Below are 17,232 nucleotides of genomic sequence, written 5' to 3' on the forward strand. Positions count from 1 at the left end.
CTAATATCTATCACGTTGATTGTCTCTATCACGATGTTGAATTCTGTACGAGGGTACACTAGTTAATGAGTTAGTTGAGTTCAGATTATAACAGTTGCCAGAACGCTGCATTTCATCTCCATGTTCCGATCTGAAATTTTGGAATACAACATGTCATGACCATATAAGGTCTTAAAATAGAGAAAGAAAGAAACAGTTCCTCATGTATAATTAATAAGATGTTAATGGTGCCAATGGTTCTGCTAATATTTACAGGAACAAGTTGTTGGTTTATAAGGATTGAAATTAAACCGCAAATCAGTTAAAAATCTTTATCTGGTTTACAAAATCTGAAATTTTGATCCAGCAAGGACTTTCATGGATTAGGTACAGAATCGAAAATGCAATGTTAAATAATATATTGCATATGAATTAGGAAAGGCTTATAACTTCTATTCGCACCATTACAATTTTTTCGTCTGGCAACTGTATTTTCTGTAATTTCCAGAAATTTGAAGACTTAAGATGTAAATGCCCCCTGACTTACCTTGAAAAGTAGCGATCGTCATAGGTAATTTTACTATCGTTGATAGGATCTGTCCGATCTCGTGATCTACCATACATGGCTTTTGGTACTATACTACTACTAGGCTTAGTACTTATTAAACCAGTCATCTTATAATAATCTAAAAACGTCCTGGCTACATTTCTACCCAGTTTCATATCTTAAATAATTAAGGAACCCAATAATCCTATGTATAAGCAATCCAATAGAAAATTGAACATTTCGCACAATTCATTTGTATACATTGACATGCTATTTCAAGCATTTTCATATTTTAAAGAGACAGACATCTAAATATTTGTTTTGAGATCTGATAAAGCTTAATGTCAGCAACCATTGCTGGCTTCAAAAAGGATACAGCCTTCTTCAGTATAAGGTGTAGCTTGGCTTGATGAATTAGTTTGATAACTAAAGAAGGAAACTTCTAACGTATAACAATGGGCAGAATCATCTAAACAACCTCCCAATGTCCTGAAAAAGAAGTAAGAAGATTCAAAAGTCATGCAAAACACATAAAATTTCTCAAATTCATAGACTTTTTGTGCTAAAATAAATAATACAAAAAAAATTCTTGATATGCTAAAAAAAACAGAAAAAAATTTCTTAAGCTTGAGCAGACACACAGCATGCCTAATTTTTTATACTCAAACTGTTCGAAACAAACTGAATTTATTGCACTTAAAATTAAAAAAAAATACAGAATTTTTATACCCAAACTGTTCAAAACATACGGAATTTATACCCAAACTGTTCAAAACATACAGAATTTATACCCAAACTGTTCAAAACATATGGAATTTATACCCAAACTATTCAAAACATACAGAATTTTTATACTCAAAATGTGCAAAACATACAGAATTTCTTCGTACCCAAAAATGTTCAAAACACTAATTTCTGGTACTCAAATTACCAACAGGAGAACCAACAGCAATATTAAGACAAATCAATCCCTTTTAACTATTAGCGCTATCTACAGATTTGCACAATAGTAAGTATTCAATAAATCAATTGAATATCTTAAATTATGTACTAGTAATTTTGCTAGTACAATTAGTAGAAAGAAAACGGTATTATTTCAAGTCAAGAACAATAAATGCCTGATAGAGGTCTATATACCTATTATTACCATTGTTCTAAACAATATCAATCGAAAACAATATAATATCTGAAATTGTTAATAGAAAGTTCATGGTGTCAAAAGCTTTTATGTGTTCCAGTCGCCAATATAATAGAATAGAAAAACATAAGTTCCATGCCAGCTATGGCAGGTATAAGGAAACAACTAGAGAAATTAACAGATAAATGACATTAAGTGTTTGGTGCTTGGAAAAGCTTTTGTATGTATCCATTGATTTTTTAATACAATTTATACAGAGTAGAGGCTTTAATATGTCCTTTGGGTTGAGAAAGTATTTTGAGCTATAAAGTTCTCATGAACAGGAACTCTTCAAATTGACTTATATATTGAATAAAGTTCAGGATGCTGATTTAGCAATAACCAGTCATGTCTGATAGACAGTTGACAATGTGTTGCTGTAAATTTGGTCTTCAAGACATTTTTAAATAACTCAAGGATGGGCCATAATCACATATTAGAATCTCAATATTTTTCGTGCTCTTGAATGTGTATCTCTAAAACTTATATACATGTATTGTTTTTCCACTTCAATTTCTCATCTGACATCTTTGGTTCATGTAATGCCAGAATAACTTGACTAGATAATAATGTCACTAGCGAAAACATTGTGTAATAGATGCTATAAGTGTCTCTGATCTGCAAACAAGGGATTTTGAAGAAAATATTCTCTAAAGATTGGTGTAAAAGAATGACAGAAAAAATAATAACATTGGATATCAATCCCCTAGGTTATACCTTATCTTACAACTATAAGATAATTCATGAAATTCAGGAGAAAAATCTGAATAATTGTCCAGTAGCAGAAGTACAAAAGGAATTATTGCTGAATTAGGAATATTCATCCTCTAAACATCCTATACTCATGTATAATTCAATTCATGATCTATGATATGAATAATATCTACACAAAAACTCCATCTTGAAAGAGATAAAAAGATTTTTCCATCAGAATACCAAATCAGTAGAATTGAGAATTTATTGGTGCCACTATTATCAAGTGGTTTATTATTTAGACATAAGTCGTGTTATATGTCAGTAACCGGACAGAAAACAATACATTTAGTTCAGGACAAGAGCAATCAATTTTAAAGTGACTAGACGCAAACATAAAAATTCGATTTTCTAAATTCAGTCTCCCTTTCTATTTTGGTCAGATGCGCCAATAGCCAATAGACTTGGATTTTGGGTAATTTTTCAATATGTAAGCTTATGATGTCATTTGCCTATTTATGGGAAGAAAGTTTATCTGTACCAGAAACATATAAATTAAATGCAAAAAATAATCATTGCCATGATGTTTGGACGACCAACTTCTAGACATTGTCAAAAATTCTCTGCATGCTCATTACATGTCAGCTAGCCTTGGATGTATCAGACATAATTTTGTGCTCACGGCGTCGAATTGATTGGAGTTATTTTGACCAATGAAAAGTACTGTCTCAAAAGCAGAAAAATTACAACATTCTGACGGTGACCTGAAGAGCAGACGGCTTTTATTCTTTCTGTATAGCCTAGACATTTTTACTGTTAAAGTTATTCTCAACAATTTATAAGAATTCAGAACAATTCATGATCGATATGCCAACCTGTTTCCAGCAAAGGCTCTAGTAAACAGATCATTCCCTTCCTGAATCATGCTTAATCATTTTCAGTTGCTTTAACTGTTCTATTTCTGGAAAGATGATTTATTTGTAGTCATTAAACCTTCAAATTTCATAATATTCATATTTGTTTTGTTTTTCTGGTTTCATAATGACCAGTAATGATCTACAGCTCTATTAAAAGTTTTGAAAATTCAATATTCCTCTATATTGTTTTGTGAAAGTGCATACTTTTGCTCAATTTGAAATGGGACCTCTCCTTTAAAATGGAAATCTTCTTAATTGGACTCTTCTAATCAAATGTCAGTCAAACAAGCAAACACAACTATTGATTACCTCTGCTCTTCCATGCCAGATGCAAATGAATAAAGGTTGCCATGACGACAAAATACCAACAGACAATGCAATTGACTTGTAAATGAAGTCATTACGATTATGAATATTGTCTTAGGGAAAAAAGACAGCATTTAATGTCTAAAATTGTCAGTCTCTGAACAATTTTGACAGGCAAGGGATCAAATGATTGTGGGGATCAAAATATTGCGGTAATTTCTTCTGTTTTCTGTCTAATTAAATGTTCAGAAGTTTTGTTTATGGCCTAGTGTAGGTTTTTACTCAAACAAAAACAAAACTGGCTGATTGGCAACTGATGTTTTTTGGGCGTTTCTCTAGAGTTTTGAAATTCACACTTGTTGATTCTGAAGAATATCTTACAGGCAGCTATTTTAATTCCCCCTCATATCCTAGATAATTGAAATATGTGTTTTTAGCATGCCTTAGAATAATTAGCCACTATAGGAAAATAAAAAGCCAATAACATATACAACTGAAATGACTTTGAAAGCTTGGAGGTCAAACAGGAAATTAATATGAATATATGGGTGTTTCAGAATTACGAACCTACAAACTAAATGACAAGCTAATGAAAACGACATACAAACCTCAAGCAAAATAAAAAGATAAAAAAAAAATTTATCTTATGCCACAAAATAAATCATGCATAGAGACTCTTAAATTTTGGAAGACAGGTGAATCAAAATTATATTTAGTATATTCTATGAGACAAAACTTTACAAAGAACAAATTTCAAAGCTATTTTATACTGTCTGGTTGTTTGTAAAACTCTCCCACCTTTGTTATAACCAATCAATTGAAGTTTTCATGCTATCCTCATACATTCACAGACCAAATCGAGAGAGGTTGATGTGCTGTGCTGAGATATTTTGATGTGGTTTTCCAATGAATGACTCAACAATACAAACACTACAAACTCCATCCAATTAAGTTAAGTGAATAGCTTTGCCCTTTGTGTTTGGAATGACTTTAATATCATTAATGCTATGGCACACATAACATCACACAAAACCATCTCTTCGACATAAAGATTTCAACACTTGATTTAATCTGCGATCAATTTTTTTGGAAGGATATTTCATCAATTTTTTGAACATCAATATAAAGATGTCTGATGGTTTAGTCAGTCCATAATAAATCAAACTCCTACAGACTGTCTGCTTTAAAATTAGATTTCATAATATTATTTAAAAAAATGTTTCAGACAGTCAAAAATCACAAATAAATTTCATTTTTACCAAATATTGACAATGAACATTTTTTTTAAGCTGGCCACAGATTGAAATGGCGTTTGTAACGTGTCATTCATCCAGAAAATACTCCCTTTTTTTTCTTTAAGATTTAGATATTCTTATGAAAGGATCAACAGATCAAATAAGGATTGAACATCTTTACATTAATGTCACTAGGGTAGGGTCCATGCAACTGAGAATTAAGCCCCAGCAAAACTCTTCTTCAGTGCAACATATATTGATTCATTTTCAGTAACTTTGTGAAAAATCAAAGATATAGATTTTGATACATCTTGTCACCTCAAAATAGTCAGAAATAAGTTCTCTAGGTCTTTAATTCTTCAAATTTTCCTAGTAAAAAATCTGAACCCCAGCACCAACACATTCCTGGCGACGGGGTTGTTAATGTTGACAAAAATGTAGCTATTGTGCCATATTTTTAATAGAATTATAGAGGCACACAAATTATATCCATTTTTTGGACAAAAAAAATACCTGGGACATCACTTTTAATACAATTTTAAATGATGCAATACATAAAACCTGAAAATCAGTCCCAAAAGACATAAAGAGCTTAATTTGCCTTCTTCAGTTTTTCTGGGAGATAACAAGTACTTGATCAATAAATGAAAACATGACTTTCAAAGCTGCTACAAATAAATTATAAAAAATTCTGACACTTGCTGCATTTCCAGGCGATCAATTCTATGACGTGTCTAAAACTCAAACATGGCTCTGATGGTTTGTTCAAATTAGTTCAAGAAATACTGATGATTCATTAGAAACTGCGACTCAAGTGCACAATATCGTATTGTGGTTTGTTCATAAAATCATAGACTATACTCAATAATATTAATGGATTGATGAATTATTTTTTTATTTCTGATCTGAAGGAATTGTGAATCATCATTTCTAGGTACTGAAATCTATTTTTAAACATCATCCCACTTTTATTAGTGTTTTTAATGGGATAGCGTACATTTCTAAATACCAAAATTCAACTGAACACAATTCAAAGGAGAATTTCCACAGATCAAGGAGAGCCAGTGTAATAAACTATGATATTATCTCAAAGAAATGTACCGTCTTAGCATTTATTCATCTAAGCATTTATTCGTTTGTAAATAAAATTCTAATTGATTGTTTCAAAGTGAAATTAAATATCAGCTTCAAAAGAAAATAGATTATATTAGAAAGGCCATGCATTGATGTATAATATTTTGAAATTTACGTTTGAAACAGATTTGAACCCAAAAAGTCTCAAATTTTGGCTGAAAATAGTCCTTATGTTTTCTCATATCATCACTAAAGGTGAGGGCACTACGATTTTCTTTTTTGAATCAACCAAATAACTGCCAAATATTTGAAATAAACTTACCTACGACCTGTACCAGCTTTAACAGCATCTCTATTAAAATTAGTGTTGGTCATTGAGAAGTCTTCAGCATTACCACATAACAATTTAGGAAATATAGAATGTCTTTCAAGTCTTTCCAGGTCTTCATACACATTACCGTACATAAACCCATTCATTAGCGTTGAGTGAGCATGTATATCAATGTAGAACTCTAAATTTAAACTCTGAAAGGAAAAAAATATTCTTATTAGGAATTTTCAATGACTCAGTTGCCTTAACCTTCTGAACACCAGCAACTATTCAGCTAAATAGCTTGAAGAAGTATGGTCTTTTTCACCTTTCAATACACAATGTTCAAGGGGTTAATCATGGAAAAATCACACCTGGTTTGAATGATATTTTGTCCAAATTACATAACTCTTGCCAGCACATAAACTAAACACCTTAGGCGTTTTTGTGGGTCGATTCGATTAGGTAGATTAGCTAATCTGTACATTTGTGAGACAGTTTACCTAAACTGATTTGGCTAATCGTCCTAGGTGGTGGTTAAGCGATTCGATTAGGCTTTTCCAAGATGGCGGCATGTGGAAGTTGCTAATGTAATCAAAATAGCTGTCTTTCATTGGTTGTCAGCAGAGTCAGCCATATTGCTAAATCGCGGATTTGAATTTCGCATTTGTGGACCACTGCTAATCTAAACCAAATTGCACCAAATAGTACTATCTAATCGAATACAAAAACGCCTCTAATTTAGATCATTTATCAATTAATTATGTTTCACTAATGTGTGTCATTTATACAACTAGGTTTTCCATGAAAAAATTATATATATTCATGTTTGAATAATACACAGATGTTCATAATTATCTTTGATCCTTTATATACCAAACAATTTTATCGAGGACCAGAAGACTGCATCAATTCTAGAACTTTCTTGAAAGGAAACCCAGAACTGATCTCTATATACTCTCATTATAAGATCAAAACCTTATTACAAAGGTATTACATTCTAAATTTTCTCTCTGATGTATTAAAATTAGGCAATTATCTGGAAGCTAATAGACAGCTTATTTGGCTGGCTGTCTTTACTAATTTCCTATTTTGGTAAATATTTTAGTAAAATTTTCACCATTTTTCAATCTTAGAGTTCAAAAGAATGAGAAACAAAAAAAATAGAAAGAAGAAAAATAGAGCGAAAGGAAGAAAAATAGAAATAACAAAAGAAATAACAAGATAACAACCATGTAGGATAGTAAAACCCCATTTCTTTTGAAGGTGTCCATGTAGGGAATTATTTAGCCAAATATTATGTGTCAGCAGTACGGGATGAACTCTTTTCAAATTTCTAAAAGACATTGTACATTTACTAGTCCTTGACCAAACGTCGCGACATTAATCTTTCCTGGCTTATCTATGCCCATGATGTATTCATAACGAGAAAAAGATCAACTTACATGGAACAAGGCCACAACTACTTGGACCAACTAAAAAATCAGTTATTCAAAGATGGTGTCAACAGTAAATATAAGCTACCGGTATATATAACTATCAAAATCAGAAAAAAATAGTTAAAAAAAACTGTTACTTACTGGATCTCTATCAAGTCCCATTAGAAGATTTTTAGCTGAATAAAGTGTAGGATGAGCCCATGGAGACGGTTCCTGCCAATGCCGATTTAAATCAAAACCCATTAGAGAACACCTAATAAAGGAAATGTTACATTAGTGGTTTATAGAATGTCAGAAACAATTATCTTAATACACTATGAAATCTTGATTTTAACAGTTTGGTCTGTCTAACTTTGATTTTATACAAAAATTAGTTCTCAAGTAACGATGTTTTTTCATTCTTCAACAACTCAATTTTTCAGGGTATAATAATTGGAATTTCAAGTGAATACGCCATTACATCTGATCAAAATTAAATGCAGTCTTACATTCACAAAGGAGAAAATTGTGGTTTTATTGCAGTCAGTAATAGACATCACTAAGTTGTCTTCCAAATTGGATCTAATGTGAATAATATTCAAATTTCAGACATTAAGGATCTTCAATGTTCTATCCAATGTAAAAAATACCAAGAAATTGTACAAATATGCATTGAGCAGTGGTAAACAGCTCTCAAAGCAATCACCATCATAGCATATTAAAGTCAAAAAGTCTAGTTATTCAAATGTTTTTCCCCCTTTCCTATTAGTAAATTGTCTGGATAGTTCAGACACTATAAATTCAAATTTGGCTTGAAGTCTTAAAACATTTTTTTACATTTTTTCTTAATGATATAGATGTATTAAGACACAAGGAACAGACAACAGCAGTTGTAAGATTTGCAAAGATACCAACGTATGATTTTGACATATAAATGATGCTGCAATTTGAAAGCAAAACCTGTGCAGCACAATTTTTCAGAAGAATACATTACGTCCTGGAACATTTAAGCTAACATCATCTGTCAAAGACCACTAACTTGGAAAATATGACTGTAATATGGTAATTATCATGCCAAATATTAAATGTTTGGCATCTCTGGGTTAAGAACTCTTTCTTTCTGGGACGTCACTTTCAATGATTGTCAGTTAATTTTCAAAATCAATTACCTCCAAGAATTATGTTTATACATCACAAGTTAAAACAGGAATAACTTGTATTAAATGTCTAAAACAGTTTACAGTCTTTGACATATAAAGTCTATTATGCAAACCTCTCATGGAAAAATATCTAATATGTCCCTAGAGCTTAAAAGGTTAATAGTTAAAATTGATGAATTCTTATCCCTCAAGACTTGAAACCATTTACATGAATACATACGGGCCAAGTATTGAAAAGGTTAGACTAATTCTGGATGCATTGGAAAAGATATTTGAGTATTAGATGTAGCTCAGTGATAATCAGAGGGGATTGCAAATGACATTTTGATTCATGTAACAGCATGCATATTGATTACTTCAGAGACACGTTGATGTGATACAAATCCACGATAAGAATGAATGAATGAATTAGACAATGAATAAAAAATATTGTTAACCTTGTACATGTAAGGTTAATTTTTTTCATCCAATTTGTGGTAAAAGTTCAGCAGTCTGTACGACTTATAACATTTAATACAGCTTCAACATAAGGCAACTATTGTTTAAATGTATTAGGTAAAAAAGAGCTGCTCAAAATGAGATAATTCTATTCATAATAAATCCATCTGATTCGTCAATATGGGAGTGTGGGAAATATTGAAGCAAGCACAACTCCCAGTGGACAATTCATGAGCATAGAACAAAATGTTCCTTCAACAGATTTTTCTTGAACGTCATTTAGTCCTCACAATATCTGATCAAAATCATAAAGATTTAAATATATAAGACAATGTGATTATTGATCACTGTGATTCATGAAAACAATGATAGAATTCTGATCCTGAGTCACTTTTAAATTAATAAATTTCAGTTTTAAGCCTAGGTTCCAAGAATTTACTCTTAGTGTTTGTGTAAGCTTACCTGAAAAAATCTTAGTATATTAGGTCAAAAGAAAACATCGAAAACCTTGATGGATTCATTAATGGTTCATCTTTTTGATGATACCAAAAGTTGTGGCAAATTTTTTCATAGTGCAAATTTGAAAAACTAGTAATCCAAAATAGACCAGAGCAAATTGGAAGGAATAGGTAGGGTAAGGTTTTATGGGCTATCCTGAGAGCAGAATTTTTGTCATTGTCCAGTTTATGAGAAGACACAAGAAGTCAAAAGATAAAACTGACATCATTTATTATAGATTCTGATTCATCAAACTAATTGTAAAATCTAATAAGACTTTTCGATAACACAGGAAACCCTTTGTGATTTACTATTACTTGAACAATAAAAGCAATTTCATTAAGGGTGAATTGGGATGACAACCTAGATTGTATTGTGTAAACATTATTAACATTAACAGAGATATGATGATAAGTAAACAATATACCATAAATCTAGAGAGCAATATGAGCACAAAATATTGATGCAAGCTTAAGAGTAAATGCAAATAAATAACTTTACATGTGCAAGAAACTGATGCCAGCAAAAATGGTTCAATTTAGACATTGATGTGAGCAAAAAATAATTTCATCAAAGAGTAAATGAATGGCAGCATGAAATTTAATTCCAGCATGGAATAAATTAGACCAAAAGATAAATCTTCGGATGAAAAAGTTATTCTAAGTAAAGAAATTTTAAAAGGATGAAAATTAGATTCATGCGAGACTGAAATAATGCATGCAACAAAGTTCTTGCAAAATGAAATTAATACAAATTAAGTTCGTCCTCAATGACATGTTCATTTTCAAACACTCATCATTCATTCAAAGCCAAAATATTTTTTTTTTTTCAATGGCCTACACCTGTCAAGCTTGTATTAGCATCTCATTAAGATTTACATAATTTAGTTTGTTGATTTAAGTCAGACTTAAAGAAATAAATAAGCTTATTCTCTGACACAATGAGCTTTAATACTATGGTCAATTTCATGACCTGTCTGAAATGATTTGGACCACAGATGGACCAGTTTTCTCCTGATTTCAAAGGTGGCTATTGTGGTGTAAACAAGATCATTGTTCATAGGTTTGGACAAGAACCAGCTGGATTTTACATTTCTATAGGAATTAAAACTGATTTGCAGGTCTTCACTGATTTTGAAAGTTTCTTTTGACTACACAAAAAAGTTTGGATAGAAATTCTAAAATCTTAAGATCTTTCTGATAACATCTGTACACATTTTCAGCTGGGTAAACTGGAATATGTCAGGCTATGCTATTGAAAATGATGTCATAAACGTCCAATAAATAATGCTCTACAGTTCATTCTCAAATTTTTTAAATCCATATGAAATTTTGTGATCGTGGTCATGGTAACTAAATGGATGCTTTTAAAATTTGCTTGTACTGAGCATTAACCTGATGTGCTCCAATACATTTAATATAATTAGCTACTACATTTAATGAATTAGGAATGAAATCAAGTAGGAAACTCATATATTGTATTTATTTAGTTCCATGGTAATCCTATGGAAACAAGATCACTTCCAACTTGTTTGTACAGTTAACTCAATCTAATTAGTACTAATTGTAAGACAAACATGTCTAAAAATAGACGTCAGGAACCAGTGCCAGACAGACTAAGTCAATTTCTTTTACAAATATGTTGTCCCACCAAACCTTAATTCTTATATTCAACAAATATAACTTTCTTAAATCTTAATAAATTAAAAAAAAAAATATACATTTTCTATCTACACAACTTTTGAAAATTTCAATACATGGATAGTAAACAGTCACACATTTACATTATCAAGAATAGATATTAAATCATCTTCAACAGTTTGAGCACAACAATGTCATCGCATCCTTGGCTATCAAAATCCTTTCATTTGAGTAATATCCTAAAGAAAGTTTCCTAATTACTAATTCCACTGAAAATCACTCATTTGATGCACTATAATTCATTGATATCACTGATGGAATGCCCCCTTTAATATCCTTAAGTGCAAAGAAACTTTTTAGAAATAATTTCATTTCTGACTCCAAGCCAAATTAAAATACATTTTGATAGCGATTTTCTTAAATGTCTTGATAACCCAGACTACATGATTTGAATTATTGTGAAGGGAAAAAAGACTTATCGACCTTTTGGAATTCTAAATACCATACTTGATAATGTATCTAATGTTATGATTGCTGAAGAAATTTTTTACACTATTAGATGTGTACAATATCTTGGTATTTTATAAATATTGTTTACAATGTGAATAACTTTTTTATTCCATAAATTTAAATATTACTGACAACAGACATCTACTGGGAAGGCTACAAAGAACATCTCGCGTAATTAGTGTCTTAAATGATGTTGCTATTCCACATAACTTCTATTCAACATTAGAGCATGTTAATGATCGATCAAGCTTCACTTACCTATAATTTCCTAAATATACTCCATCAGGGTTCAACATAGGTATGATTTTAAAAACTAAATGTTCACGTAATACTTTAGCTATAGGATGATTACTGACCAGAAAATCTGTAATACCTACAAAGAAAAGGAACATCATATTGACCTCTCGTTAAAATTGTTAATCATTGATTCCAAACTAACTTTTGCTTGCTTTGAATTTCAAAGACCTCAACAGCATACTTAGACTGGCCTTGACATGCATATTATATTAAAGACTGTCCTTGACATACATATTATATAAAAGACAGACCTTGACATACACATTATATTAAAGACTGGTCTTGACATACATATCATATTAAAGACTGGCCTTGACATACATATCATATCAAAGACTGTCCTTGACATACATTTTACATGTATACAAGACTGACCTTGACATTCATATAATATTAAAGACTGGCCTTGACATACATATTATATTAAAGACTGCCCTTGACATATATATTACATTAAAGACTTACCTTGACATGCATTAGATATAATTGACAGACCTTGACATACATATTATATAAAAGACTGCCCTTGACATACATACTATATAAAAGACAGACCTTGACATACATATCCTATTAAACACTGCCCTTGACATATTATATAAAACTAACCTTGACACAATTAAAACATAAATAACACTGACCTTGACATACATAAGATGAAGGTGTTTCACCAGGATGAACTCGAGCTGTAATAAATACTAATCGCTGTTTTTCACCATTATTATCATCTTTTTTAAGATTTTTAGGATGAGTAATGGTGAGTAGATCTAATCTTCTCTGTTGCTATTAAAAAAAATTTTATCAAATCACTATCTTAAAACAACATTGGTTAAAAAGTTTCTGATTTTTGTCACTTGAATATAAAAAAAAATGTCAAAGTAACCTAGAAAATGATGTTATTCTAAAGCTCTAAATGCCTGTTCCTCAAGCCTGTCCTCAATAACACTATAAAAATACTTACCACAGTTAATGCCAATAGTTCCCGATTGAAGAAATCGTAATTTTTCTTCTCTAAATTATCAAGATAATTCTGTAGACGTGAGTACGAATAAGGGTAAGAATATGAAAATTGATAGACCTCATCTTCTCGATCAAAACAAAATGCAAATGACATGACGTAGTTCTTTCGATGATCAGGACAACGATAGTAATACACATTTTTTGTTGGAATTCGACTCCTGAAAAAGAATTACCAATAATAATTAATATTTCTGATATTTTGTCCTCTCCATTGTAATCAGTGAATTCACCTGGTGACACAACTTTACAACAGAATCCCTCTGTAATCCATTTAATCCATAAAATAACCAATTACCCATAACAATGCAGGTAGTTTGCGAAAAACACGTAATATTTTTAAAAGTTTTTCAATAACTATTTAGTTTTATGTATCTTACCATTTTGGTCGACTTGTAGTTTTTACTAAAGGGGTCATCCCTTCTCTGTATAATGACTTAGTTTTACTGAAGTTAACAATATTGAATATAACTCTCTGAAAACCAGAAAAAAGAAAACATCATTTGAAAATTCGTAATGGTGCTAAAAGGATCTGCATAAACGTTCTTTAAACACCAACGAGCGAGAAAACCACTTTTCCAACTGTTTCTGATACATAAAGAAAGGCCAAATAAAAATCTAAACTTCATTTAAATTAAGCCAATATTCTCACCTGATCTGTTTTAACATTTTCTACTGTAAAATTGAACCAGACTCGAAATCTAGGATTACATGTATCAGGTCTAATAAATAAATCATATTCTAAATCAGAAATATAATCTACTCTGCCTAAATTACCTGCAAAATATTACATAATAAATTGTATTCTTTGTATGCTTAGAGTTTTTCTAAAAACTCCTTTCAATTCTTGCAATATTGATAGATGTTGACTAAAAACGTAGTACTCTGCTTTTGGGACAGTTTTGCACACCCAACACATAGGGAATGGGTAATTGTGCACAGGATAAAACCAAAATTGAAATTTTGTTGCCTGCTCTGTTGACAAACACAGTCATTGAGTGGTTGTCTGGGGTTTTTACTTGGTAAACTTAAATTGTGTTGATCACTATTTTGAACTGAATTAGATACGGGGATGGACATAAATAACTCAGCTTGACAATACTTACCACATTCAAAACAGGCATCAAATATAAGATGTCCTTTTTTAGGTTTCCCAGAATAGCCTGACGGTACCACAGCAAATTTATTAACATTGCCAACTACATCTTCAGTACTGTCTGAGTCACTGTTCACTACAATTAGATTTTATGACATTATTTTTAACAGGAAAATATGGGTTAGTGAAGGAACATAGCCTAGGAAATTAACATCATTTCATGCCATGTCATTTCATAGGCCCATACGGTAGCCATTTGTTTTTCATTTAATTCTCAAAGTCATATTATTTGCCATTTTGAAAGGATTACCGGCACAATTACTTACTTGGCAATATGTATGAGAGAAGGGGTTGACAACCTAGGCCCTTGTTCTTAAAATAAAACAGAAGCCCAAGTTAACAAGGAATTAATTAAGAAGAGAATTGTCAGTAAAATGGATCACCACATGCCACAGTACATAGTTTCATGGTCTTAGCTTTGTTGATGGATTTTTTTTAGCATCTTTCTTCATATGTTTGTTAGTTCCAAAATAGTGTGTTTACTTATGATGAGAATGACTTGTTGTTCCTTACAAATGATATTGATAGGCCTATTTCTTTTACTAATAACATGATTCATATTCATAAACAAAACACACTCTCATGCAGTCATACCTATCTGTAGGCTTATTGTCATGTCAGTTTCTTGCACATGTGCTAACTTGGCCCATGGCATTGCCAGAACTCGTGCGCATGACAATGGCATAGTCAACAGACCTACTACTATGAATCTTGGATTGGAATTGGCTTGAATTAGTTGAATCAGTTCATTTTATAATGTGATCTTCTGGTTGTATAAAACAGTCTTGAGAAGTTCATGGAAATGGGGACAATGTTTAGCTTAGAATGAAATAATTTAAAAAAAAAAGGCAGAGATCGTGCAATGTGTGCGCCTGGCAATTCAATTTTGATAATAACTAACCTGATTCAGCACGCTTGTCGGCCATTTTTTGGCTTTGTTATTGTTTACCTTAGCTACTACGTCAAACCTCGACAGGTTCTCGTGATTTGATTGGCTAAAATATACCTGTCAAATATTTTCACCAATCAGCGTTGAGAATTGTTGAACTGCGCTAATGTAATAATTTCCTCATGATCTGTGACGTCACGCAGCATGTAACATGAATCGTATGGAAATATTGAACCGTTATTTTAGCTTTGCAGACAAAGCATGGACGAAGTAGTGAATGACATTTCGGTTCAAGAAATAACTTAATCAATAAGAAAATTCCTCAACTATTTGGATTTGATTATAAATATGGAATATGTCGTAAATTGAAATGAAAAGAAACTGATCTACGATCCACGACTGAAAATGAAATAATATGAACAGCTGTCAGCCATGACTCCGCTATTGTTATATAATCCGTTAAATTTTCATACAAAATAGAATGCATCGAAGGTTTCTTGTGAACCATTGCATGTAAAATGTTGGTATAAACTCAATATAAATTGAATATCATACGCAATAAAGTATTTACAGCCCACTCTAGAATTGCCTTTATTTGTTTTGATCGATTCTATCGACCCGTATAAATACGCTACAGCATAATTTAACGATCTTGGGTTTTATATTGAAGGAAAGCTGTGGCGTGAGAATTTGGGTTAGTTAGGTTTTCTTCTTTCATTTGATGTTAAATTTCTGTCATTTTTAACGTTCTGGATATTCATTTGTATTGACACCCTGTGTAGATTGAGTGATTTTTATTGTTTAAACATTTTACCCATTCATTATTTGTCGTTGACGGGACTGTTTTTAAAGCAAGGCCTAGCTGGGACCCACAACCTCCATCCAACTTGGTAGTTTTGTTCCTGCTGACTTCCGTTGATACTATTGGAATTTAACTGTTTTGTTGATAAATATTTGTTTACTTAATGAAACTCTGTCATCGACATTAGATTTTGTTTCTAGGACGTCTGTCACACTTTTTTAAAAGGCGGAAGTGAAGATCTTAATTTCGGACGGACGGACGGAGCAAAGCCAAACCCGGGCATATGTCAAGAGGGAAGTCGAAGTTGAAGAAAGTATACAAGCAAATCAACCTCATTTAAGGGAGGCCACAAAATACATAATTGGCCTGTTGGGGAGGCAAATTAATTGATTTAAAGGTAGGTGACATGTCAAGTTCAATCATTGATTCTGAAATGTAGTCACATGCGTCCGAATGATCATTGACAGGTCAAGGACGAACAAGGTCACGGTTTCCCGCCAAAACATGATGTAGCGTCGACTTTTCACGTTTTGTGACCAGATGAGCATTTAGTTCTCTATTTTATGCTGTAAATATATGATTAAATGTATTCATGTTTGTTTTTATTAATCACAAGCTCTTGAAGTTGAGTAGGCTAAGGCCCACGCACCATGCAAATCCGCCCCGTCGCCTTCTTCGGATTCTGTTTCCGACTAAGCTAAAAAAAAAAAAAAAAAGCAAAAAAGAAAACGTTCACATTGCTAAGCTTATTAAAAACTTTTTCACTTTCAATTTTTTTTGTAACAAACTGAAAGCTCAAATCAAGCTCTCTATATATTATTACATTCTGCTAGATTAATCATTTAGTGACTGATTCGAGACAAGGGGTAGAGCCGAGAAAGCTAGAGTAGTCCTAGAATACGTCAAGGCGAACGAGTCTCTGTGTGACTTGATAAACATGTGTTAACAGTACCAATTTTATATTCGATTATTCCTTAAAAGTGTAGACTTTACCCTACGACAGTGCATGAGCAATTATGTACGAAAGACATAGCCTATGATGCACAAATGATAACTGACTTTTAAGAAAGGGGATGCTAAAAACTCTCGAAAAATAAGTACGGTACAAAACAGACAGATAATTCAAGCGTCAGAATATTAAGTAATGATGTGTAAAAATATATTTCAAA

At 31.8% G+C, this 17,232-nt stretch overlaps 1 protein-coding gene across 1 annotated transcript; it reads right to left on the reverse strand.

Annotated features, from left to right (window-relative positions):
- Window positions 1-15,298, reverse strand: LOTGIDRAFT_230599 (hypothetical protein; the record flags this gene model as incomplete). The annotated part of the gene is made up of 13 exons (XM_009049600.1): window positions 1-130; window positions 527-704; window positions 879-1,015; window positions 6,251-6,453; window positions 7,684-7,713; window positions 7,819-7,930; window positions 12,161-12,275; window positions 12,841-12,982; window positions 13,161-13,377; window positions 13,597-13,691; window positions 13,869-13,993; window positions 14,323-14,448; window positions 15,274-15,298. The coding sequence occupies 13 exons, from the start codon at window positions 15,296-15,298 to the stop codon at window positions 1-3; spliced, it is 1,635 nt and encodes a 544-aa protein (XP_009047848.1).
- Between the last annotated feature and the right edge of the window lie 1,934 nt (window positions 15,299-17,232).

This window comes from Lottia gigantea, assembly GCF_000327385.1.
Source record: "Lottia gigantea unplaced genomic scaffold LOTGIsca_14, whole genome shotgun sequence".
NCBI classification, from domain to species: Eukaryota; Metazoa; Mollusca; class Gastropoda; family Lottiidae; genus Lottia; species Lottia gigantea.